This window comes from Cupressus sempervirens, chromosome 9 (assembly GCF_028749045.1).
Source record: "Cupressus sempervirens isolate cs-2001-9-10 chromosome 9, ASM2874904v1, whole genome shotgun sequence".
Taxonomy (NCBI): Eukaryota; Viridiplantae; Streptophyta; class Pinopsida; order Cupressales; family Cupressaceae; genus Cupressus; species Cupressus sempervirens.
This window is the reverse complement of record NC_143126.1, coordinates 345,362,995-345,388,874: the sequence shown is the minus strand read 5'-3', so window position 1 is coordinate 345,388,874 and position 25,880 is coordinate 345,362,995. Positions and strand designations below refer to the sequence as shown.

Below are 25,880 nucleotides of genomic sequence, written 5' to 3'. Positions count from 1 at the left end.
AATAAACCTAATATGTTACAAAGTTTACTGAACTATTTTTTTTTTTAAAGTTTAAACAATATCAAAGTAACAATAATGTAAAAGCAATATATATATACACATCAAGAGCACGTAATCAATTACAAATATAATTTCAATTCCTCAAGGGTTCATTCACGTCGAGTCACATTTAAGAAAGTTTTATTAATAAGCTTAAGTCTCAATTATAATGTCCATAATCATAAAATGAATAAACACATACATAATCATATAAGAAAATGCATAAGTACAACTAATAATATAAAAACACATCTAATCAATAACATCCACTACACATGTCACAGGGTATGTGAAAATAGATACAAGTACACTAATATACAATACAATATCCTATAGGGTCTCAAAACACATGATACATAGATACATCAAATGAATAGAAGTCTTCAAGATAAGAGGAATAATGATAATAGTATCACTATATCAAGGAGCATCCAACATCTGTCAATCTGAGGAGGACCCAAATGGTAAGAATACACTACCTCCCGACTACGTGGTCCTAATTAGGCTCTCATTCCCACTGTATAGGAGAGATAATTTACGATCCACACATAGATAATCAAATCATAAAATAATCCTAGGTAAGGAATTCTAATAGCCAACACTACCTCAAGGGTAACACAAACTATTCTAAAAGAAGAGATAATCAAAATTGAAAGTACACTCATTCCAATACTAACATCTCATACCAAGTCAACATACAAATACCAAGACGAAAAATATACAACCACCTCGAAATCAATGTCAAGTGTCACAAGCACAAAGACCAACAGATAATAATTGTCATCAATAAAAGTAAACTACCAATCACTAACTCCAATAATAAAAACATCACCAATGAATAACTGATCGTTCATTAATAAAAGTCAACAGTCAACAATAAATGACATACAATCAATGAGTAACAACTCACAATAAATACACTATCAAAAGTAATATCCAACAAGTACACCACTAGAGAAAACTATTTTAAAAAATTATGAAGGAGACTCAGGCTACATACTATGGAGTGTCATCACATGAGCCAATTCTAAGGTTACCCTGGTAGTCTCTCAAGACCCCGGCCCCATAGTGACTCTATGCAAAACCGAAATACCCTCACATGATGACGAAAAAACTAGTCATACTTCTCAAGGTATCATCTCCATCTCATCTTTAGCCTTTACAAGCACTCAAGGCATAGACGAAGAAAAATTTCTAACTTATCTTTTTAATGTATCTCAAGAAAAAGGGCTAGGCAAGATATTTTAATTACTATGTTATCACTTGTTACACAACTTATAATGAGTTACTCTAGCAGCCACTTTGGGCTTAGCCTCCATTGCAAGTCACTTTCATAGACATACACCTAGACTACCTTGCCAAAAATCACAAACTACAATAGTGTCTCATACCACAAGAGTAATATTGATCAAATTTGGTTCTTTAATAGGCAATGCAAAAAATAGAATTGGTTCTCGAAACCCAAGTTCTCATAAATGTTCAATAGCATAAAGTTCATAAAATATAAATCTCAATTCAAATCATAAAGTTCAACATGACATCCAATCAAATAATCATTAAAAAAAATTCAAAAAAATGTCTCTAGTGCACATCCTAACTTGGCCAACTAAACAACCCACAAAGAAAAACTATCGAGAAAATAAACATCACAAGACTATAAATAAAATGTTAGAAAACACACAGTTTTCAGCCACATGATTTAATTCCACCAATTTCTTTTGTTTAGTTTGGGTCATAAGGATGTGTTTAGAAATAAAGTAAGAATATACATATTAATTGAAATTGTTATGCCATATACTTATTTAAAATAATAAGTATTTAAATATCCAATCTCCTTGTACATATAAAATATTATGCAATATTGTCATGTTATTAATTTAAATAATCTTAAATCATAAATGATTTAATTAATAACATAAATATATATTATTAGATTACATACTAATATCAATTTCATTTCTAAAATATTAATTTGACTTCTATTTAAGTCCAATATTAATATTCACATTTTCTTTTAATTCATAATGCAAATAGAGATAAAATTATAAATTTAATTTAATTATCTACAATTTATCTCATAAAGTCAAATAGTTATTAACTAAATAATTACAAAGTAGACTTTATCACAACTTTTTAAAAAATATAATAAAATTATAAATATTTATTTATTAACTTCCCTCTTGCATTAATAAATATTAAATTATTTATATGCAACTAAGAGTTTAATGAGACTTAAATAATCACTAATATTAACATTAAAATTGATTTTTTAAAATTGAAGTACATATTTAAATTAAATTATATTCTATATAAAATTAAAATGATTATGCAATTAGTATTTTCACATGTCTTTGATCTCTCAAATCATGGAAGCATACTATACTTAGTTTTATATTATTAGCATATTTTTTTTCACATGCATGTAACCTTACTATATTTAGCTTTATATATTTAGCATATTTGTTTTCATATACATATAATCTTACTATACTTAGCTTTCCATTTTTAGCATATTTGTTTTCACATGCATGTAACCTTACTATCCTTAGCTTTTTATTTTTAGCATATTTGTTTTCACACGCATGTATACATTTAGTTACAACATGCTTTCCTCTTAAATAATCTTTTGTTTTTCAAATAAATATTGCAATTAAATTATTTTAAATGTAGAAGAATATTCATCCATATTTAAAAAATTCATGATAATCACATAGTTTTAATGAAAAAATTAAAGTTGAAACCTAACTGTTCAATTTGTTATTTTCTTCCAAATTTCAATAATCAAATTTTCAGTATATTAGAAATGGGTTTATAAGAATACAGTTAGAATAATTTTCTACAGTTTTTCTATAATTTTTTTTAGTCAAGTTTTTTTTATTAATAAGTTCTCGTTTTTCAAAATCTACAACATAATTATTTATTCAACAATCAATGCAGTAAATTAATAAACAACATGCAAACACTCAGGAAGATACGAAGTAAAAAGATCTTTCAATAAAATTCTACAATGGGTTTTCAAATCTTACTTCAAAACTACAACTAAATTATGAGACAGTCTATGAATGCATGCAAATCCAAACCCTTTAAAACTTTCAACAATTCTTTTGATCTAATTCTGAATTTTCACTCCCAAAACCTCAAAGTCACAGCTAAAATCTGAGACAATTTATGAATGCATGCAAATCCAAACCCTTTGGAACTCTCAACAATTCTTTTGATCCAATTCCAAGTTTTGCTTCTCAAAACTTGTGTCATTGCAAAATAAGCTCTCGATCTCTAATAAAGAGTTCTCCCTTAAATTAGGACTTGATTGTGCAATCACGAGAAGGAACTTACTGAACAATTAATGTTTATTACTTTATTACCCTTTTACCTTTTCATGCACAACTCTTTTATATATTTAATTACAAAATATCTTAATTTAAATAATTAGCTTTCTTACTTTGTTAATTTTTTAAGCATTTTTTAATAATATATTTATTAATTTAATTAATAATATTATTTAGAGTTTATTATTAAAATAAAACTCCTAAATAATCATCATTAAATTAAAGGCAAGAACCTACAACACAATGGTAAATTGTGAGCCTCTTATTCAAGAGGTCTTTGGTCTGACTCTGCAAAAGCTTAATAAATAGTAATAATTAATCACATCACATAATAATAATGAATGTTGGCTTTGGCCTCTTACGAATTTTTTAAAATAAAAAAATCATTAAATTAAATAAATATAACTACGTCATAATTAGAACTATAACTTTATCTTTAAATTTTATTCTTTTATATTTTATTTTCTTCTAATTTATTAATTAATGCAAGTACTAATTAAAGCATAGTTTATTATTTAAATTAATAATAATAATCAAAGTTCATTGTTTAAATGTAATTCTAATTTAATTATTATTAAATAAATAATCATAATAAAGCAATATTAAATCTTTAATATTTTAATATTTTAATTTTCTTTTTGTCCAACTTCTTAAATTAAACATTTAAATTAAATCTTTTAAATTGAAGTACATTTTTAATTAACTTATAATTAATTAAATATCATCATATTCTAATTTTTCTTTAACTGATTTTCTAAATTTAGACTTCTAAATTATGACTTTTAAATTAAAGCACACATTTAATTAGTTTTTAATTAATTAAATATTCTCATGTTTTAATATTTTCTTTTTAATTAAATAATATTTAATAATTCTCAATATTATATGATTAACCAAAATATTATAATTAAATCATTTATCAAATAAATAATATAGCAAAATCCACATAAAAGCAACATTACCAAAACAGACCAAAGCTCAAAATCAAACAACACAGACAAAGACAAACTCATAGGTTTTAAAAAGGGTGGAAAGTCAATTACAAGTCCTCCTTGTAAGACAAGTATTTAGGCGTTGGAATTTGACCTAAACAGTATCTCCCCATTCTTACCATTGAGTTATTGTGAAAGAGCATGCTCATTCTATCAATTCATGGAAGTCGATTTATGGTACTTACATTCTACATAAGAGACAAGCATGTACATGTATATAAATATATCTAAACTAAACAAGCAATCGTAGGGAGTGGTACATCATGTAAATCCCAACTAGCAGGTGACTATGACTCTCTCCCTTAACCACATCAAATACAACAAACAGAAAGAGAAAACAGACACACACACCATACACATGCAAGTATGGGGTAAGTATTATAATAATTACAAGTCAAATACCAAATGCTCAGATAAAATAATGCATCATTACAAATATGAAGTAATCATCATTAAAGCATTATTAATACATTAGTAATCATAATCATCAATAAACATATGAAAATATAATCAACTAAGTAATTCTTTATTGATATACATGTAATTCAAGTCATGAAATAATATCCTTGAAACTAACACATTCATCAAATAGGCATAAAAGAGTTTGGTAAATATAATGGAAAAGCATACTATAGGTGGGCACTACATGATTCATGCCAAATCAAGTGGCATGCTTGTTGTGAATGGTTGAACTCGTAATTCTTTTAAAACTTGAAGCTTGGGTTTTTTTATTTTCCATCGTTTGATGTATTGGTTTCTCGCGTATAACTTCAGAAGGATGTATGAATCCTAAGCCATTAACCTGCTTGCTCAAGATAACATCCTTCATTTGTTGTTTCACAAAAACCTCTTATGAAGAAAATACTACGGTAGTTGTTTAAATTGTAGGGAAGATTTGTATCTAGATCTTACAAAGAAATTGATGCAGACAACATCAACTAGATGCTAATATTCTTGGGTCGTGAAACTTAGAATTGTTAAAAATCTTATAGGGTTTCATTGGTTGTCTAGTCTCTTCCAGAAATTTGATTAGGAAGCTGTAAATTGCAAACAATAAGTTTCGTCTTTCAAAGGAAAACCCCAATAGCGACATAGGAAATAATAGATGAGTAAGCATATTTGGGCGCATCTGTGGTTGTATCCACAACTTTTTTTTTGTTTTGTTCAATTAATACTCTTAAACTTTCAATGCAACTTGTTAGTGGATTTTAACACTAATAAATGAAGAATTCACTCCTATACCAGTTTTTATTCCAAAAGGAGTAGGACGACTGCAATATGCAACAAAAATCACAAAAAACATCATGCTCTATTAGATTTAGACTATTGTATTTGGATAATCATGGATGAACAAGTTTACATTTTATGTTTTTCTACTTGTCTAATAAAGTTTTAAACTCTGAACAACATGTGTATAAAATTATTGATGAAGATAAATCTAGATCAGAGTATGTATATAAGATGCTAGAAATTGGATTTTCTTAAAGATAATTCAGACTCCCTTGAATTCTTAAACAATAATAAACCTTAAAACTTAGTTATCTAAATTTGAAAGGTTGTTGTCAATAATTTGAAACTAATAGTCAGGCTATTGTTACTAAACCTCACCTGTATGTAATATTGCTAGAATAGAGATGTTGTTGATGTAATCTCGGTATTCAAAGTAATAATAGATTAATAACTATCATTACTCAACCTCTTTGTTTAATGTTGTTGGATTGGTGTTTGCTTTTAATGTAATCATTATGTTCCTTCTTAGCTGGATATGTTTTGCACTGACTCTCTCTCACACACACACATATATATAATGAGATTTCTTGCATATTGTTTTACTATACTAATGGAGTCCTTGAATCTTTATCTATTATGGGACTTTATATTTTATTGTTTAACTAAACTAAACTAGTATGTTCATCATTGCATGAAGTGTGTTGACTATGGACACACACACACTCCTTAAAATTGTTGTCTTAAATTCTTTCTCTAGAATATTATCACTATGTTGTTCATAGGAGATTTTGTCCTTTCTCAAGAGAATTAGGTGTAAATGGAAAACAAACATTATAGCTTTATGTTGAACTGATTGTGTGATGCCTTGGATGACAATGTTTATCTTCTTAATGAGTGGGTGTAATGTGGCATAAGGGAGGCTAGGGATGGATACATTTTTTTCCTACTTCTCTCAACCCGTCAGGTGCTGATAGGCAGGATTCATTACGTTTTGTCTCTCCTTTCAATGATACTAGCAAATTAAATGCTTGGACAAGCCATTTAATCATTTTGCATTTTAATATGTTGTTCATGATGTAATGCATATGTGTGTTTATGCTTACTTTTATCTAGCATATGAGTAGATATGCTTAAATGTTACATATGAGTAGAGATGTTTCAGTATTTCTTTTCATTGAATATGAGTAGATGTGTAGTGTTATTTTTCTTTTCTCTGCAACATTTTTTGATTAGGCTACTAGGCACATGTGTGGAGATAGTATGTTTCACAGCTGCACCAGATCCATCCAATCCATCTTGTTTTTGGAAGCTAGGCTTCTTGTGCTAGGGTTAGAGCATTCTTCATATCAAGAAGAACCCTAGGGGAGTAAACACTATGTGGTTGGCATGGTAAAAGCACCTAGGCCACACTCTTGTCTTAGATAGTAGATGAACAGCATTCGATGGCTTTGGAGACCGAGTCACATAGAAGGACACATGACAAGGTTAATGAAGCCCATTCAATGATTGTACATTCAACTTAAATATGAACATTATGATGTAATTATGTATATGGATAATGTACCTATAGAGATCATGATGTAATATTTGATCATGTTTAGGATGGGCATACGATGGATGCTTGATGTGTAGATTAGCATCTTAGCCATTTTATTGTATTATATTTAGTTTGGCAAACTCAATTGCTTAATCTTGATTATTGGATAACAAATGGCTATTGACTTTTCAACTCAGTTTTTATTTGTTTAATTCCTCCGCATTTCTCACATTTGTGTGGTGTGGCAGTTGTAAAGTAGGACATGGTTCTTACAAATACTTATAAACCATTATCTATTTTTGTATTAAGAGTTGCACAGATTTGAATCGTGGCTTTCTAAAACAAATAATCTCTAATTGTTTGAAAAGATCTTCAAGGCTGCATGTTTGCTAAAGGAGCGATCTTTTTAATTCTAAAATTTCTAATATCTCCTAGTGGTGGGCTGTATACTTCAAACAGAGTAGTAAAATATTTCATTTTTCATAACTAAAAGCTGAGCCATAACATTCTTAAGAAACTAAACAAACATTTCTTTTGGAAACCGATAAATTTAACCAACAAATAAAAACTATTCAAGAAGGGAACCTGGAAATTCAAGAAAAAAGAATTTGCAGGCAAATCTGATCCTTCAAAACTTTCAATCTGTTCTTCCACCCAGCTTTGGTGTGTTTTTCCTCTCTGCATTCCCTTAATTAAATTCAAAACCTCTTCTTATCCTCCGATCCCTTTCCTAAGTTCTGGCTTTCATGCCATTCATTGAGGAGTAAACTACTAATTCATTTGAGTTTTACTTCAGTTAAAAATCCATTTCATCGCGTTTAAAACTGATGTTTGGCCACTTGTTTATCAATTCGTATAATCAATCATAGTTTTCTAATTCTACTCTTTCTCAAAAGAATAAATACCTTTCTAGTATTCAATTTAAAATAGAAAATTATAATATATAAAATAGAATGTTACCTTAATTGTGTTCTCAAGAATTTAAAAGTAACACTTTTACACAAAAAGATATCATAATATTTATCTAAAAATATTTACTCTAATCTAAAATTTAAAGTAAGACACAAATTATGCTAATCATTATTTAATATTCTTCAACAACAAATAGAAAAATAAAACTTTTAAGATATAGATAAAAATACTACTCGATGTGTGCTTGCAACCATATTTTTCTAGTCAACCCTTACCAAGGAGCTAACCTCCTCTACCTCAACCACACTTTCTCTTTCGATCAAGCGTGCAACAACATCTCATTCCACTCAAGATATCATCAGTAGGTTAGCCTATTAAACCAATAATCAAATATAAATTGCATCAATTCATTTTGCAATAACCAACATTTCAACAATGCATATACATATCTTGAAGTAAAACATTGTCATAATAACAATAAGACATCAACATTTAATCATCATTATAAGATCAAAGTATAAACATGACTAAAAATTGGACAAAGTTGTAATCAATCATATAATGTCTTAAGTCTAAACATCAACATAATGACGGGTTGACAATACTTGACCAAGTCAACAAAAGTGATAAAAAGCTTCAATTGTTTCTGAAATATCTGGAGTTCGCAAGATTGGGTTATGATAGAAAGGCTTTAAAAAGAAAATTAGTCCTAATTTTAGTACTTTTGACCTATACCTTCTGGTTTCTTGGACGGGGCATTACAGAGAGGTAGATAGAACCTCCTCCTATACGTGAAAGTTTTGATGTCTCTACATCCACTTGTAGATCTTTTGATACCTCTACAACCACAAGTTGAATTGTCTTCATTCTTATGGCCAAGATCTTTGAATGTCTCCTCCGCCGCTATCAATAGCAACCACATTCCTTTAATGGAAAAAATCATCACTATTCTTAACAAGGTGGCACAAGATTTTGAATACTGGTGTATAACCATTGTAGGGTAATAATCTTCAAAGTCTCAGTCTTCAACATGCAATTGTTACTCCTGATTTTATGTACTAAATAAGCCTTGTGAAAAAGTTATTCCAGGCTGTCAAAATCTTTGCAAAATAGAGCCCAATTTGATATTCAAAACCCTTTTAGGACAAAACAAATTTATTTCATGCCTTGACTAATTTGAGAACCTTTTTGCGACTTGACTTGTCACTATCATTTCACTTTTTGGGATTTTAGACTTACCGTCAAACTTCACGCATGCATCGTTAAACACCTATTTGACTTTTCCCTATTGGTTGCTTTTAAGCCTACATGGCACTACATGTCATTCTTGGATAGGTTTGACCCCCTATGGATCGCCAACCCCTAAACCCCTGTATTCCACCTCCATCCTTTCAAGGTCCTAAGTAGTATCTTCCTCTACAAAATTGACCTTCTCTTCCATGTTGTATTTGAGCTTCCTAGTGGCATGGCTTCAATGAAAGCCTAAGGATACACCATATCTAACTAACTTTCCACCCTATCATTCCACAGTTCATCCTTATTGCTCCTTAAGTATCTTGCACATGCACAAGGTACATGCCTTACTCTAATTTTTTCATGGCGGCTTCAAAATCATTCAAATTTTAAAGGTGCTAACACCCACTTAGGAAGGATCCAACAAAGCCTTATATATACATCACAAGTTACAATCACAAACATATGTTGGCCAAATATAAAGATAATGATATCAACAAGTGAGCTTCTAACATAATTCCAAAGAAAATGTGTAGTAAGCAAAGTCTAATAGCTTACACATAATGTACTATGTGTAACCCAATGCAGCCTTAATGGCCATCCTTGTCCAACCTCTTGAAGATATGTGCACGTTACAAAAATTGTTCGAGTTGCCCTTAACAATTGTGAAATGGACTTGGCCTAAGAAGCTCGTACACAAGGAAACATGGCACGTGTTTCGTACAATAGATCATGTGATCCCAAGGAACATCCACTCTTGACTTCCACTAGTGTAAACATAGAGCACTAGTTGTATCACTCTACAACATCAACATAGTTTGTTTCCAAAGTAGCAAAGCAAAGTTGCCGGAAACTCCTCTGTCCCTCCTTGGGCGCGTGTATCCCTGTATCCAATTTGAAAACGTATCCAATACTGCTCGAATACATGTCGAATATTGTACCCATGTCTACCTAATAAACTTGATTTTCCAACCATACCAAATTCTATGGGATTTGTTTTTTTTTTTTAAGATTTGATGTAGATCTTCCCTTTAATGTTAAAAAATATATATATTAAAGCAAAATTTTTTTTTAAATATTATTAAAAAAAGCCTCCATTGGATGAGAAAGACAAAAAAAAATGTTTTTTCTATTTCAGCAACCCGGTTTTTGGTTATCTTCTAATGCAATTCTATTGTGTTTACAAATTGTAAAGCGTTAAATTAACTTATAAATATTTATGTGGCATTTTGTGTCAATATTACTTTTGAAGTAATGAAAATCTCCTACAATAACTTAGAAAACTATGTTAAATATATGTATCTGTATTATTTATTAATGTTGTGTCCAGTTGTATCCATATTGGGTGTCTAAATAAATGGCCGTATCCGTACCCAATACCGTTTCCGTATTTGTATCTGTATCCGTATCCGTGCAACTTTGTAGCATAGCAATCACAGTGTGTCTTCTAAATATACAAAATATAGATAGATCTTGAATATTCATATTCTCCATTCAAGTAGCAAGACAACATCCCTAAACATTAATTATTGTAGAGAAAGACAAGGTTTTCAGAGAAAGCTCACAATCTGGTTAATAATTCAACTTTCCAAAACAGACTTCCAAAACACAAAGGAGCAGACTCTCAAACACTTTAATAGTATATAGATATGTTTCAACAAGTTTTCGCAATCATATCAATCAATGGTACTATTGCAACTCACATTGCCGGTTTGACATTGACATTAAATTATAATTTATCTTCCTCATATAATGTGACCATACTGTGAGTGCTGAATATTCCTCCTATTATTATGGCTTTGGCATTAACAACAACATTATGTTCAGCAACTTCATGGGACTAAAAGTCAAAAGTTTTCCCTTGCTTAATAAAGATGAGTTCCTTAACATTCAATGTGATTATAAAATTGCTCTTTTTTTGAGCCTTAAAGAAAGAACTTTGAAACCTTAGTGAGTAATTTGGTTGCATTTTCCAAAGCTTCTAGTGCAAAATGTTCCAAGGAAAATTCTATGATAGGCAAATGGAATAGTTTCCCTTCAATTGGTTTGAGAAGGTTGATTTTCAATGAGAAGGGCCTAACAAACATGTTAAGTATTTAGGGGTCCTTTTGTAATAAAGCCCTCTCTAAAAGTTATGTGGAATTGAGTAAAAGGCAAGATTGAAAGGTAAAATGACAAAAGTAAACAAATATTTCCTCTATTTGGTTGGGACAATAACTTTTTCTTCTTATAGCATGCATTATGCTTCTATTTGGTTGTTTCTGCAGTTATCAAGTCATGAAATTCAATAAAAACTTTTGAAAGTTCTTATGATCAAATGAAAAGGGAAAAGGAAAAAAATGTTGTTAAATGGGATTGGGCTGTTTAGATAAGGAAATGGTGGTCTCCAGGAGTAGCAGTGTTCCCCTGGTGAAGGTTGTGAGCCGCAAGTTGTCAAATCCAGTGAGAGTATTTCTCAAACTGATCCTCCTATAGGATGGAATGATTTGAACAGATTTAGTAGAAGTTGGAACGTCTAAACAGTTTTTGGTAATCCTGGATAATCCATATATGCTGTAGAATCCTCTTTCTTGGATCTTGTTTTGACCCAAACTGTATGTGATCCTTTAGTGACCTATCACTGTGGGAAGCTTTTATTGGCAGAAACTCGCATGCTTATTTTCTTTCTCTCTCTGTGTTATTAATATGTTTTTAATTTAAACGGAATCAAATCTTCTCTTACATTTTAGAAAATCCAATTTTTTTCCCAAAAATATCTCATTTAAAAAAAAATTAATTGTACTTTTCATTTATTATGTTTTCTCTGTTAAAAATAGAAATAATAATCCAATGTTATAATTGTAGGGTGTAAACCCTACATCACATAATGAAGGCAGAAATGCCTCATGGGAATTACACAGCACCCCTTTCTATAATGGCTTGTTTAAATAGTAAATATAAATTTCATTTCAGTTGCAGTCTATGTAGGGGTTTCGAGATTTTCTTGCAATGTTTTTTTTGATGGAGGGTTCAGACCTGCGAGGCAGCCCAACGAAGGCATGAGGCCAGTGAGCTACCAACCAGTGAAGGCCACCACTTAAACAATTTAGGAACCCAAAACAGGCTCATTCGACTCGTGCTTGAAACCTCTCCGGCTTAGAGCCAAGGGCTGAGGGGCATCCAGGCCATCAAAATCACCCAAGGCATGAGCCCGGCCTCATCCCTTATGAAGATTTGATCCCTGGTGGACTCTTTGTGAGTCATTCAACTTCACCAATAGACAAGGACCCATTGGTCTGTTGACAAATTTCTTTCAATTTGAGTCAACAAGACAATAAATATGAAAGATAACACGTGTGCAACCAAGATGAATGATATGACATGATATGATAGATTTTAATGATGTCCACAAGACTAAAGTAGTCTATGGAACCCATACAATCACCCTCCCGAGTCAAGAGCGGAACTAGTCAGTTGTAAAGTTTTGGTTAACTTGTCTCTCCTTCTCTGAAGTTTCGTAATCAAATCCGCTGCTCTCTTCACTTGATCTTCCTCGAATAAATAGTTGAAGTCCTTGTTCTGCAGTATTTTTGTATAACCAGATCTGATGTCATTGTAAGCCAGGCAGTCTTTGACAAAGTGCTGCTCTGTCTCAACTATTCCCATATTACAAAATAAACATGTTCTGTCTGCCCACTCTTCCTTTGGAACTTGCCACCGACCAATTTCACATCGCAACTGATGTGAACTAGTTCGAAGTTGTGCCATCAACATTTTATTTGTCATTTTGCTTCATCCATGTGCTTTTCCACCTCACAAGTTTTTCCTCTATGATCAACTTGGGCCAACGATGTGTTTCCAGCCCTTGGGTTTTCTTTAAGTAGCTTATCAACCGGACCAAAGCAACGGCTTCTAATGGAATTATATGGTCTTTCAATACTTGTTGTAAGATGTCAACCATTGATTCAATAATTGTACCAGCACTTCAATTCTAAGTTATCATATTCGCTGCCCAGACCTGGAAGTCAATTCGCTCGACATTTGTAGTCAGTTCCAAATCACTGCAAAGTCATTGTTAGACTGTGGAATCCACTTCAAATTTGCACAGCAGGACCCTGTTTGAATTGGGCCGAATTTGAGCGAATGTCAGATATGACATGCAACCCCAGATCGAATGACGAGCAACTTTGGTCACCTTGACTTTTCACCAGAGTTTTTTTAACTTTTTTTCCATTCCAACCCTAAAATGATGGGATTATTAAATGTTTTTTTGGCATTCGGCATTCATATTAGACAGCATTTGTATTACACGGCAGACACTTCAGCATTATTTGGTATTAAATGGCAGGTCTCTTCATCACACAGGAGCAAACTCACGGCACAGTCTGAGTTTAGCAACCATATACAGCAGTCTTAGAGCATAACATGAATGTTTTAAAGCATACCAAACCAACATAATTAGTTTCTGTGGGTAGTTAGGGAGTTGTGTAAGTTAGTTCAAAGGAGAAAAAGTTCAAATATCTTGGTAAACATCCACAATCACAGAGTTGTTCAATGCAAGAAGGATAGTAGCATTAATAAAAGTTGGAGTTCTGCATTATTTCCTTACTTTTGTTCTACTAATACAGTCTGATTGCAGTCATTTTCCGTTATAAGTATCTTGATATAATGATATATTTAACACTCATTGATTTGGTCTAGAGTCTTAGAGTTTTAACATTTATGTTTTGAACACAGATCTAGCAACCATACACAGTACGTGGAAACATATCTAGCGAACATACATGGTACGGCAGCATATATATACATTTTTATTATTTATTTTTAAAAAACTGTATGGACAAACCCAAAATGAACCCAAACCCAACCCCAAAAAATTTGGCCAAATTTTGGATTCACATCCGTACCAGAATCCAAACCGGCAACACCTGCAATTTCTCAGAAAATCTTTCACCATTATTAATGCAAACAATAGAATTAAAATTGAGACAAGATGGCAAGGGTTGATTACGATCCCTTCTCTCCCATTTCGTACTGGTCAAACATCTTTCTATTTAATTAAAGTGTTCTTTAACCTTACATATGCAGGTTTTCTGTGAACAATTCCAAGAAACATTTTACCATAAAACAGAACGGTTGACAGATACCCCAACAATATACATATAAGCAGTGATTTACATTGCACAGTAATTTTATCGAGCCAACAACATCGTGTACATTATTTTATGATCAGAACTATGAAAACAAAAAATACTCTACAAACTGAAAATACAATCTTGTCCCTCCATCATTACTGCAAGTGAGACAGAATGGCAATTGTTATGGTGCAAGTCGATTTTAGCATCACCAATAATCTTTGCAAGAGCATTGCCCCTGTTTGAAATGATGGAAACGGTTTGCATCTCTCACAACAATTTCTCTTGCAGCAATCTGGGAGATAAATTTTGTTGCAGTGTGACAATCAGTACATACTCGAAGATTCTTAAAAACTCTAACAGTTGTTCCAGAAGGTGTATTTAACAATCCAAATGCAATTGCCAACTTTTCACTATGGTGGCAGATAAATAGTTCTTTTTCCTCTTCTTCAACATCATTAAGCGAATGCCCTGAATCTGGAAAATATCCTGCTGCCTTTATCTTCCAACTCAATTTCTCCAACATTGCGTAGATTTCTAGCGTCTGTGGGTGTGATCTATCTCCAACACAAAAAGTGTGTACAGTTTTATGGGCTTCAATCCAACTACATCCAGGAATTTTTCTAATTCCGGTGTCTTTCATCAATCTCCTTACCATTTGAACCTCACTCCACCTGCCCACTTTTGCATAGATGTTTGAGAGAAGAACATAAGTCGCAGCATTTTTAGGATCCAAATCAAAAAGCAGTGTTGCTGTAAATATGCCTAAACCTATATTCTTATGTGATCTACATGCACCAAGAAAACACATCCACACAACCCCCATAGGTTTAGCGGGCATCTTAATGATAAATTTTAGGGCATCTTCAAGACAGCCAGCACGGGCAAGAAGGTCAACCATGCACGCATAATGATCAAGTGTAGGTGTAATGCAATAATGTTTACTCATGTGATTGAAATATGTACAGCCCTCATACACTAATCCTGCATGGCTACATGCAAATAAAACACAAGAAAAGCTTACAATGTCAGGATACATTCCGGAGTGCTTCATTAATTCAAAGAAATTAAGAGCATCTTTGCAACATCCATTTTGTGCATATCCTGCAATCATGGCATTCCATGAGACCACATTTCTTTGAGGCATTTTGTCAAACAAATAACGCGCCTTACCTATACTTCCACATTTTGCATACATGTCTACTAGAGCACTTGCAATTACAACATCTGATAAAAAACCCCCTTCTATTATCCTTCGATGGATATCCGTACCCTGTTCCAAAGCTCCCATTTTGCCACAGGCTGGAAGGATGCTGGCAAAGGTTGTGGTGTCTGGATTTATACCTTCCAATTGCATTTGTTTGAAAGTTTCAAAAGCCATTTCCGGAAAACCATTTTGTGCATATCCTACAATCATTGCAGTCCATGAGATCACATCTTGTCGAAGCATCTTGTCAAACAGTTGACGTGCCTTGTCTACGCTTCCACATTTTGCATACATGTCTACCAGGGCACTGGCAACTGCAACATCTGACAAAGATCCAATTTCAATTATGCTTTGATGTATAACGATACCCTCTTCCAGGGCTCCAATTTGAGCACAGGCAGGGAGGATGCTGACAAAGGTCAAGGAGTTAAGTTTTACACCTGCTAGTTGCATTTGTTTAAAAGTCTCTAAGGCCTTTTCAACAAACCCATTTTGAACATATCCTGCAGTCATGGCATTCCATGAAACCACATTTCTTTGAGGCATGTTGTTGAATAGTTTGTGTGCTTTGTCTATCCTTCCACATTTTGCATACATGTCTAGCAGGGCACTTGCAACTACAACATCCGACAAAAAAAAGCCTTCCATTATGCTTCGATGGATGTCAAGCCCCTGTTCCAAAGCACCCATTTTGGCACACGCTGGGAGGATGCTGACAAAAGTTGTGGAGTGTGGCTTTACATCTGCCAAATGCATTTTCTTGAAAGTTTCTAAAGCCTTTTCAGTAGATCCATTTTGTGCATATCCTGCAATCATGGCATTCCATGACACCACATTTCTTTGAGGCATTTTGTCAAACATTTCACGTGCCTTGTCTATACTTCCACATTTTGCATACATGTCTAGCAGGGCACTTGCAACTACAACATCCGATGAAAACCCTGCTTCCGTTATGCTTCGATGGATGTCCATCCCCTGTTCTAAAGCTCCCAATTTTGCACAGGCTGGAAGAACGCTGGCAAAAGTAGTGGAGTCCGGCTTTACTCCTGCCAGTGGCATTTGCTTGAAATTTTCTAAAGCCTTTTCAACAAACCCATTTTGTGCACAGCCTGCAATAATCACATTCCAAGATGACACATTTTTTCGAGGTGTTTCTTTGAAAAGCCTTAAAGCCTCGTCCAGAACACCATTTTGTGTGTATCCTGAAATCATTGCATTCCATGAGATTACATCTTTTTGAGGCATCCTGTTAAACAGTTCACGTGCCTTGTCTATGCTTCCGCATTTTGCATACATGTCTACCAGCGCAGTTGCAACTACAACATCTGACAGAAATCCCCCTTCCATTATGCTCAGTTGGATGTCAATACCCTCTTCCAAAGCTCCTATTGTAGCACAGGCTGGAAGGATGCTGGCAAAGGTTGCGGTATCTGGTTTTACACCTTGCAATTGCATTTGCCGGAAAGTTTCTAAAGCTTTTTCAACAAACCCATTCTGTACATATCCTACAATCATTGCATTCCACGAGACGACATCTCTATGAGGAATTCTGTCAAATAGTTCGCGTGCCTCGTCAATGCTTCCACATTTCGCAAGCATGTCTACCAGGGCAGTTGCAACCACAACATTTAGCGAAATTCCTCTATCCATTGCGCATTGATAGATGTCCATACCCTGTTCCAAAGTTCCCATTTTTGCACAGGATGGGATTACGCTGGCAAATGTGAACTGATCGGGTTGGAGGGATGTTCGTTGCATTTGGTGGAAGAGTGTGACTGCCTCGTGAGCATGCCCATTTCTTCGATATCCTGCAATAATCGTATTCCATGAGATGACGTCTCGTGCTCTCATGAAGTCGAAAACTTTCCGAGCATCCACTAAACTTCCGCACTTGGCATACATATTAATAAGCCTATTCTGCAAAGATGTGCATGTGGCGAATGGAAACCGCCCATGAGCGACGAAAGAGTGGAGAATTTTCCCTTGTGAAAGTGCGTTGTTGAGAATGCAGGTCTGCAATAGTCGAAGATATGTAGACGAGTCTCCCGGGGGGCTGTGTGTAGTAAGCAGAACGTGCAGCGCCTCCATCTACTGCCGTGAGATTGAGATGCGTGGATGACATTGCCAGCAGTAACACCTTCACTTGAGTGAAAGCACAAGAAGAAACAACCAGCAAGTATAAACAGAGACAACCAGAAGATCCGAGAATGTCTATAACATTCACAAAACAAAGATGGCAGAAAATGTAACAACCTTATTTTCTAGTTTGTAGAACCATTTGTCCACTTTTTTTGTGAAGTTTTGTCTCATTTCTTGTGAAGCTTTCAGTTGGGTAGCTTTTGTACCTCGTTGATCTGTATAGCTATGAATGCTCGCTAGAGTATAGCTTTTTAACTGAAGTTTTTCTATAACAAGAGCTCTGAGTGACCTGGAGTCTATAACTGAAGTTTTTCTATAACAAGAGCTCCGAGTGACCTGGAGTCCCTGGTAGAAATGGTAGAAAGTCCCTGGTAGAAATGGTAGAAATAATAAAAAAGAGCGAAGAAATATGATTGGAATAATATATTTACTATAATATGAAAGAACAAAATTTGTGAGCTTAAAATTCTATTAGTAAAAATTTGATTGAAAAATAGAACAAAGACTATTTCATTCGATATGTCTAGATGTTTTTGCATGCTTATAGACTATTCTTGCATGTCTATAGATATGTTGGTTGCAGGTGGGATCTATTTGCTAAATTGATCCCTAGTAATAATACTAAATAGATAAAAGCAAATATTGAAACACATTATCATATTGAATATTTTAAAAATTACAATCTTTAAATTTATTAATCACACAAAAAAATTGAACTTATTTAATCTTTTCTTTTAAACTCCTTTATCTCACATTTGAATTTGAAAGTATCCTATAGTCATTTACAAATAATAATTTATTTTTTATTTCTAAATTTATTTAAATAATAGATAATTAATAGAACGTAAATTTTTAAAAATAATGATATGTCTTTGTTATTCTATTATTTAATGATTTGAATAAATATCATGTATAAATAAAATTAAGTATATGAGAAGTTTGTGCATTTATCTTTTAAATTCTATCTTAAACTAATGAAAAATAAACTAACTTCCAACTATTTCAATTACTTCTTAAATATTTTATATTATCAAAAATATTATCTTAACATAATTAATGGAAAAAAGAAAATTCTATAAACATTGAATTGATTAACTCTTAAAATGGTTTGTGAACATATCATAATATGGATACAAAGACAATTTGTGAAGCAATTGATTAACTTGAGTGAATAGTTGTGAGGTAATTACACAAATTTCAATTTGCATATAAAATATTTTGTAAAATAACTGTCATCACATTTTTTAAAATAATGTTTTATACTTATTCAGAAAATTATCATTTTTATGATAATTTGAAATTAAAAAAAAAAAATTTAGATTATTAAATAACTTTTAAAAAATTATACTATTATTCTAAGAATAATATTAAAAATATTGATTATTAATATATTTAATTATAAATACAATTACAATAGTTTTTAAAATTAACCATCCTTTAAATTAAATTAACAATAATATTTAAAAGAGAGCGTACAAAACTATACAAGAGAGCGTACAGTTATTAAATAACAATATAAATTACGGGGATAAGGTACGTAGTAAGTACGGTAATGGTAAATGCTCTATCGTGGGACCTCGCTTAAAAAAGTATAAATGATGCATAAAAGGCATTGTGACTATGTCAGTGCAATATTAGGTTGACACTTTACGAAGATCAAAATATGACAACCAAAAAAAATAAATTATATTTTACAAAAAGGATTAAATGTCCAACAAAATTGCTACTGACCAATCAGAAATAGGAAATTAGCTTTTTGTAATTAATTTTTAAAATAAATGCTCATAAACCTTAAGCTCATACCTTGTGTTTTATAAGGCGGGGACTAATAATTTCGAAATACAAACAATGTGTAATGTCTTGCATATAGTTTATCATGTCATTGATCATCACTTGTTTAATGGATTTCAACATATAGCGGTATTAATATTTACTATTTTAAAAACAATTCGCATGTAAGAGGGTGATGGGGATATTGATGAAAGGTATATTGAGTGAAAATCTTAAATTATATAATTATATATATATATATAAAGATAAAGATGACATAATTGACAAAGATAAAATTATAATAAGATTGTATAAAATAATGTAAATTATAATTTCTATTCAATGTCTAATTTCTAATATGTTCTATATCTCTTATGATATCTCATATTGACTTGTTATTTTTTACACACACATATTTATGTGTGTATGCGTATATGTGTGTATATGTATATGTATGTGTATATATGTGTATGTATATATTTCAACATATAGCGGTATTAATATTTACTATTTTAAAAACAATTCACATGTAAGAGGGTGATGGGGATATTGATGAAAGGTATATTGAGTGAAAATCTTAAATTTTAGATTATATATATATATATATATCAAATGACATAATTGATAGAGATAAAATTCTAATAAGATTGTATAAAATAATGTAAATTATAATTTCTATTCAATGTCTAATTTCTAATATGTTCTATATCTCTTATGATATCTCATATTGACTTGTTATCTTTTACACACACATATTTATGTGTATATGTATGTGTGTATGCGTATATGTGTGTATATGTATATGCATGTGTATATATGTGTATGTAATTTTGTTTGTTTGTTGTTTATAATATGATTAATTTTAAATGAGTGCAACAAATATAAGTTTTAAGAATTTAATATAATTTCAACTTAGAACTCTCTAAGGAGCGATATTAAATCATCATTAAAATTGTTACAAAAGTAAAGTACATTTGCAAATGATCTGAATTGTCTCTTTTGCAATATTGGACCACAATACTATGAATGAAACAAGAAAAATATAAAATTAAAATGGTAGATATTTTCCAAGACCCAGTAAGATATTAGGCTTACATTTTGGAGGCTTAAGGAGTTAAAAGTAATATTTGTTGATATATAGATTGAAATATATGTGTAACTATATGAATGATTAAAGGATTGCTATAATAAAATGAGCTTGTGGTAAGATTTAAAAATTTGAGACTTGAAAGAAAACCTACAAAAAGGCAATAAAAATATACTAATCGAATATCTTTTAGATAATGCAAGAATACAAGATCTCAAAGATGTCATATATTTGATACTTCAGGGAGCATATTTTTCGATTGAGTGTTCAACATTAAAAGGAAATGAGGAAGATTAGTTTCGTTAATCAACCTAATTCTTCAGAAATTCATTTATTATCTTCTAAACATGCATTATTACTTCTCACCACTTTCACACTTGTTGTTTCTAATCAAGATTCTATGGTACCAATATGCCACAAGAATTATCGTCAACTTTGATGAAAGAAAGTAAATGAAAAAATGATGAGATGTACAAATCTTTATGTAAATCAATTTCAAAAGTATTTTCTAGGATTTGTTGTAAGATCTTATGAGGACCAATTTTCTTTTAGACATATCTATTATGCATAAAGATGCAATCAGGATGCATCTTTAATCACATCAAAATGACATTAGTTGCCAAAGTTATGCTTAGTCCAAGTTTGATAGGAACAAACAATGATAGATTGTGCAACATCTTCACATGAACCTCTTTCAAGCTTATTTGAGCTACATTGCATTTGTATTGGAAATATGTATGCAATGGAATTGATTTTTATCAAAATTAGAAACTCTAAAATATTAGGTCTTATGGATCCTCCTCAATTTTGGAACATAAGGAATACCTAATTAATTCATAGTCAAAGAATCTAATGAAACCATTGGTATCACATAGGGCTTGCTAATATGATCCTAGCACAATTTTAATTGTATCAAAAGGCTAGAGTTATGCTTGGTCAAAGTTTGATAGGACAAAACTTTGACCATCTACAACTTCCACATATGGACTCCTTTTAAGCTTGTTCAAGTTGCGTTGGGTTTGTATTGGAGAGCACTGTGCAAGAAAATTGATTTTGTCAGAATTGAGACTATAAAATTTTAGGTCTTGTCGACCCTCCTAGATCATGTAACATAAGGAAGACCTTAAAAATTAATAGTCCCAAATTTTGAAGAAATCATTGTCATTGTGAAGAGCTCGTCAATATAATTATGGAACAACTTCAATCATGTCAAAAGGAGGTTGTATGCAAAAGTTATGCTCGATCAAAGGTTTACATGACCAAACTTTGATCAACTACAACCTTTCATATGGACTCCAATTAAGGTTGTTCAAGATGAATTTGGTTCAAATTGCAAGCTCTATGCAATAGAATTGATTTTGTCAAAAATTAAGACTATAAAATGTTAGGTTTGATGGATCCTTCTAGATCACATAATGAAGACCTAAAAATATATATAATTGAAGAATCTAGTGAAACCATTGTCATTTCATAGAGATTTCCAATACGATCCTAGTGCAACTTCAATCCAATTAAAAGGCGGTTATATCCAAAATATGCTCAAAGAAAATTTGATAAGACCAAACTTTGACCATCCTCAACTTCTATATATACCCTGTCTAAAGATTGATGTTGCTGATGCACCGTGCATGCATCCTTTCCCAATGTTGACTTTCAAGCTTGTTCAAGATGCATTGGATTCATATTCACAAGATTGATATGTAATGGAATTGATTTTTTTCACAATTTGAGACTGAAATTTTAAGTTTTATGGATCCTCCTAGATTGTATAACATAAGGAAGACCTAAAACAATTATTGTCCCAAAATTTAATAAAATCTTTTGTTAGTATCAAACTAGATATGCCACATTTCAAAAATTTCCATTCTATAACTCAAAAAATCTTTGTGTTACTTTATCACTACTTTCAGTAAGACCACAACATGTACTACCATATGTTCACAAGTTTAGCGAAGCTCTCAAATTGCGACAATAGTCATGATGCTTCCATATTTACTTGACCTTGCATTATAGTTACTCAATTACCCTTTTCTAGAAGTTGCACACTTCAAAGTAAAGCCTTGAAGCTTCGTGAGGCAAGGAACTACTTGATGGTGGGTTTTTCAAAGCACATTCATCATGATTTTACTTTGCATGATGGGTGTTGAACTTGGTGTGAGGTGCATCTTTTCATGAGGTGGTAAAGTACAAGATTTTAAATTCCTCAAGTGTCATCAAATTTGATAGTTGAATGGAGTAGTTATAAGCATGGTATGTACTCATTCTTTGATCACCTTGTTCTCTGATGAGCATCTAGCAAGTTATTTCATATATAATTTTATTCTATCAAGACGGGAGTCCTTATCACAAAGTCATAATATCCTGAGCATGTGCTCCAACCTAGTTTCACAAAAGAAAAGATAGATTAGTTCAACATTATCTTTAGTACGTTTATTATTTTTGGAATTTGATAACCAATTACACCCATTATGAGAATAATATTTTCGAGCTAGAAGGAGAAAGAGATAGTGCTAAAGTAATTCAAATTTATATTGGTTGGAGTAGAAGAAGAAAGGGCTCTAGAATTTATGACAAACCTCTTTAACCTATTGCATGTAAACATGGATAAGGAGAAGGAAGTAGAAGATGAAGAAAATGTAGAGGTTGACCCAAATGGAATCTAAGGTGTCACCTTTCATGATAACAAAAATAGAACCAATTGTTTTCTTTCTATAATTGTCATTGTAGTGGACAATAGTTGGTATTATATAAGCATATTCCTTGTAGATACAAAGGTGGGAGGGGGAGGGGCGGGGAGGAATGAGAGGAAAAGACATAATTTTGGCTTTGTCTGTAATGTAAAGACTTTGATCTTTTTGGGTTTTCACAAGATTACAATATCAAGATTTTGTTTTATCATTCTTTGGGCCTCTATTTTATTGTTTTATATAAATTATTTCTATTTTTAGATGATTATCAAAGTTATTCATTCTATTATCTTTGAATAACAATATGTGGTTCTTGAAGAATGATCCTTCCTATTTGTATTACAATTTTTTTAATGTAAATGAATTACTCCATTTGTGTGTTCTAATTTAATCTCTACACTTATTTTCATGGTAATGTATATTTGTTAGCTTCCTTTCCTTTGTTAAAAGTGCATCAACATCCATTTATTGCATATCCTACATAAGGGAGTTGCACCTCTAAAATCCAGAGATGGGTTTGGTGTAATTTCACCTCCTATTGGTCTATTGCAATTGTTCTATTATTCTTATGGGATTATTGACTCATCTTAACATCTAAGATTTCAAGTGACAAAATTTTTATGAGCACCTTTTCTATTATATATGTAGCTCACCAAAAATATGCTAGCATAACTTATGTCATGTCAAAAGGAAGTCGCATACTAAAGTTATGCTTGGCCAAAGTTTGACATGACCAAACTTTGAATTGACATAACTTCTACATATGATTTCCATTCAATCCCATTCAAGTAACATTTGTTAAATCTACAACTTATAATCCTACTGATCTGAAAATAAATTGGTCTGATCTATTCTTACATTTCATAGAGTAATCCAAATATCTCTACATTATCCTCTTAGGGATATCAACGTCTATCCTTAGGATTAAGTTTGGATTTAACAAAACTCATTTTGTGTTAACTTATTTTTAAAGGGACATGTCCCTTGAAAGGACATCTCCCTAGGTCTCTTATTTATAATGGGTATGGTTGAAGTCTAAGAGCACACAATATACAAAATAGTATGCTCCTTAGTCAATACTACTCATATACGATTTGTAGAAGAAAAGACAGTTTTCAGAATTATATTGCTAATTCAATTCAAGACAATACTTTGAAGTTATACACAACAAGACTAAAGGAAATAGAATAAGGTTGAATCTAATCTTTGATTCAGTCAGAATTTTCATAAAATTTACATGGTATCAGAGCTCTAGTAGTCGAAACTAGGCTATGGAAAATTCAATAATTAGACTCTATATATATCTAGCATCTATCTCTTATCTTCAATGGCATACACAATCATACTCGAGGATAGGTTTGATGGGAAAGAACACTTTGATGCCTAGAAATTCAGAATCATGATGATTCTTGAAGAAAATGATGTAAAACAATTTGTTGATAAAGCATCCAAACAACCTCTAGTTGAACCTCATAAATCTATCTTGAGCAAAGGAAATAGAAAAGCCATTTATATCATATTAGATGGAGTAAAAAATGATATCATACCCATGCTTACAAAACATCAAACAACATTTGATATGATGAATACATTACTAAATGCATGTGAGGTCAACAATGCAACTAGAGTTCTCATACTGAAAAGGAAACTAAATCACATACAAATAAAGAAAGGAGAATCAATGAATTCTTACTTCCTAAGGGTTCTCGACATTAGAGATGAACTGTCAAGTATAGGAACCATTATTAGTGACACAGAATTAACAGTGATAGCTATAGATGGATTACCAGATTCATGGGAAACTTTTGCATAAGAAATAAGTGCTAGAGATAAACTTTTCGACTTCAACAGACTTAAGGGGGAATTGTCTTCAAGAAGAATCTAGAAAATTAAAGAAAGGAGGGAAACTAAAAATAGAAGATGAAGAACTTCATGTTCTTAATACAACTCCTATAAGGACAAGAAGAAGCATTTCAAGAAAAAAAAGGGAAATCAAAAGAATGAAAATCCCAAGAAAGATCTATCCAAAATAAAGTGTTTCAAATGTGAAAAGTTTGGACACTACAAATCTAATTATCTTGAGAATTCTAAACAACAAGCAAACTGTACAAATGTTACTAGGGAAGAAGATACCTATGATCCTGAGAATTGTGTATTGTATTCATCACTATCAAATGAAATCTCAAGTAAAGCATGGTAATTAATAGTGGGTCTTCTAGACATAAAATAGGATACAAAGAAGCACTAGACTCTTTCAGAAAAGGTTAATGGTGAAGTTATCATTGGTGATAATTCAACACGTTTCGCCAATGGAATTGGAAACTGCACCTTGAAACTAAAATCAGGAAATTCTCTTCTCCTCAAAGGAGTACTATATGTACCAAGAATAAAAAGAAATATAATCTCGGTTACAACACTTGAAGATGATGGGCATAATGTTGCATTCACAGATGACAAATTAATAACTTGGGTAAAGAACTCCTCTATTAAGAAAGTGAAGTTGATTGGTCAGAGAAAAGGATATTTGTATGAATTAAATTTATAATCTAGTAGACCTATTCAAGCCTTAATTCATGAAGCTACAAACATAAATGAAATACGAAA

The 25,880-nt window shown here is 31.9% G+C and overlaps 1 protein-coding gene across 1 annotated transcript; it reads right to left on the bottom strand.

The window, feature by feature from the left end:
* Positions 1-14,387: 14,387 nt before the first annotated feature.
* Positions 14,388-18,021, bottom strand: LOC149538738 (pentatricopeptide repeat-containing protein At2g03880, mitochondrial-like). The gene is made up of 2 exons (XM_089800068.1): positions 15,560-18,021; positions 14,388-15,490 (listed from the first exon to the last, which is right to left on the bottom strand). The coding sequence occupies exons 1-2, from the start codon at positions 17,679-17,681 to the stop codon at positions 14,595-14,597; spliced, it is 3,018 nt and encodes a 1,005-aa protein (XP_089656194.1). The 5' UTR covers positions 17,682-18,021; the 3' UTR covers positions 14,388-14,594.
* Between the last annotated feature and the right edge of the window lie 7,859 nt (positions 18,022-25,880).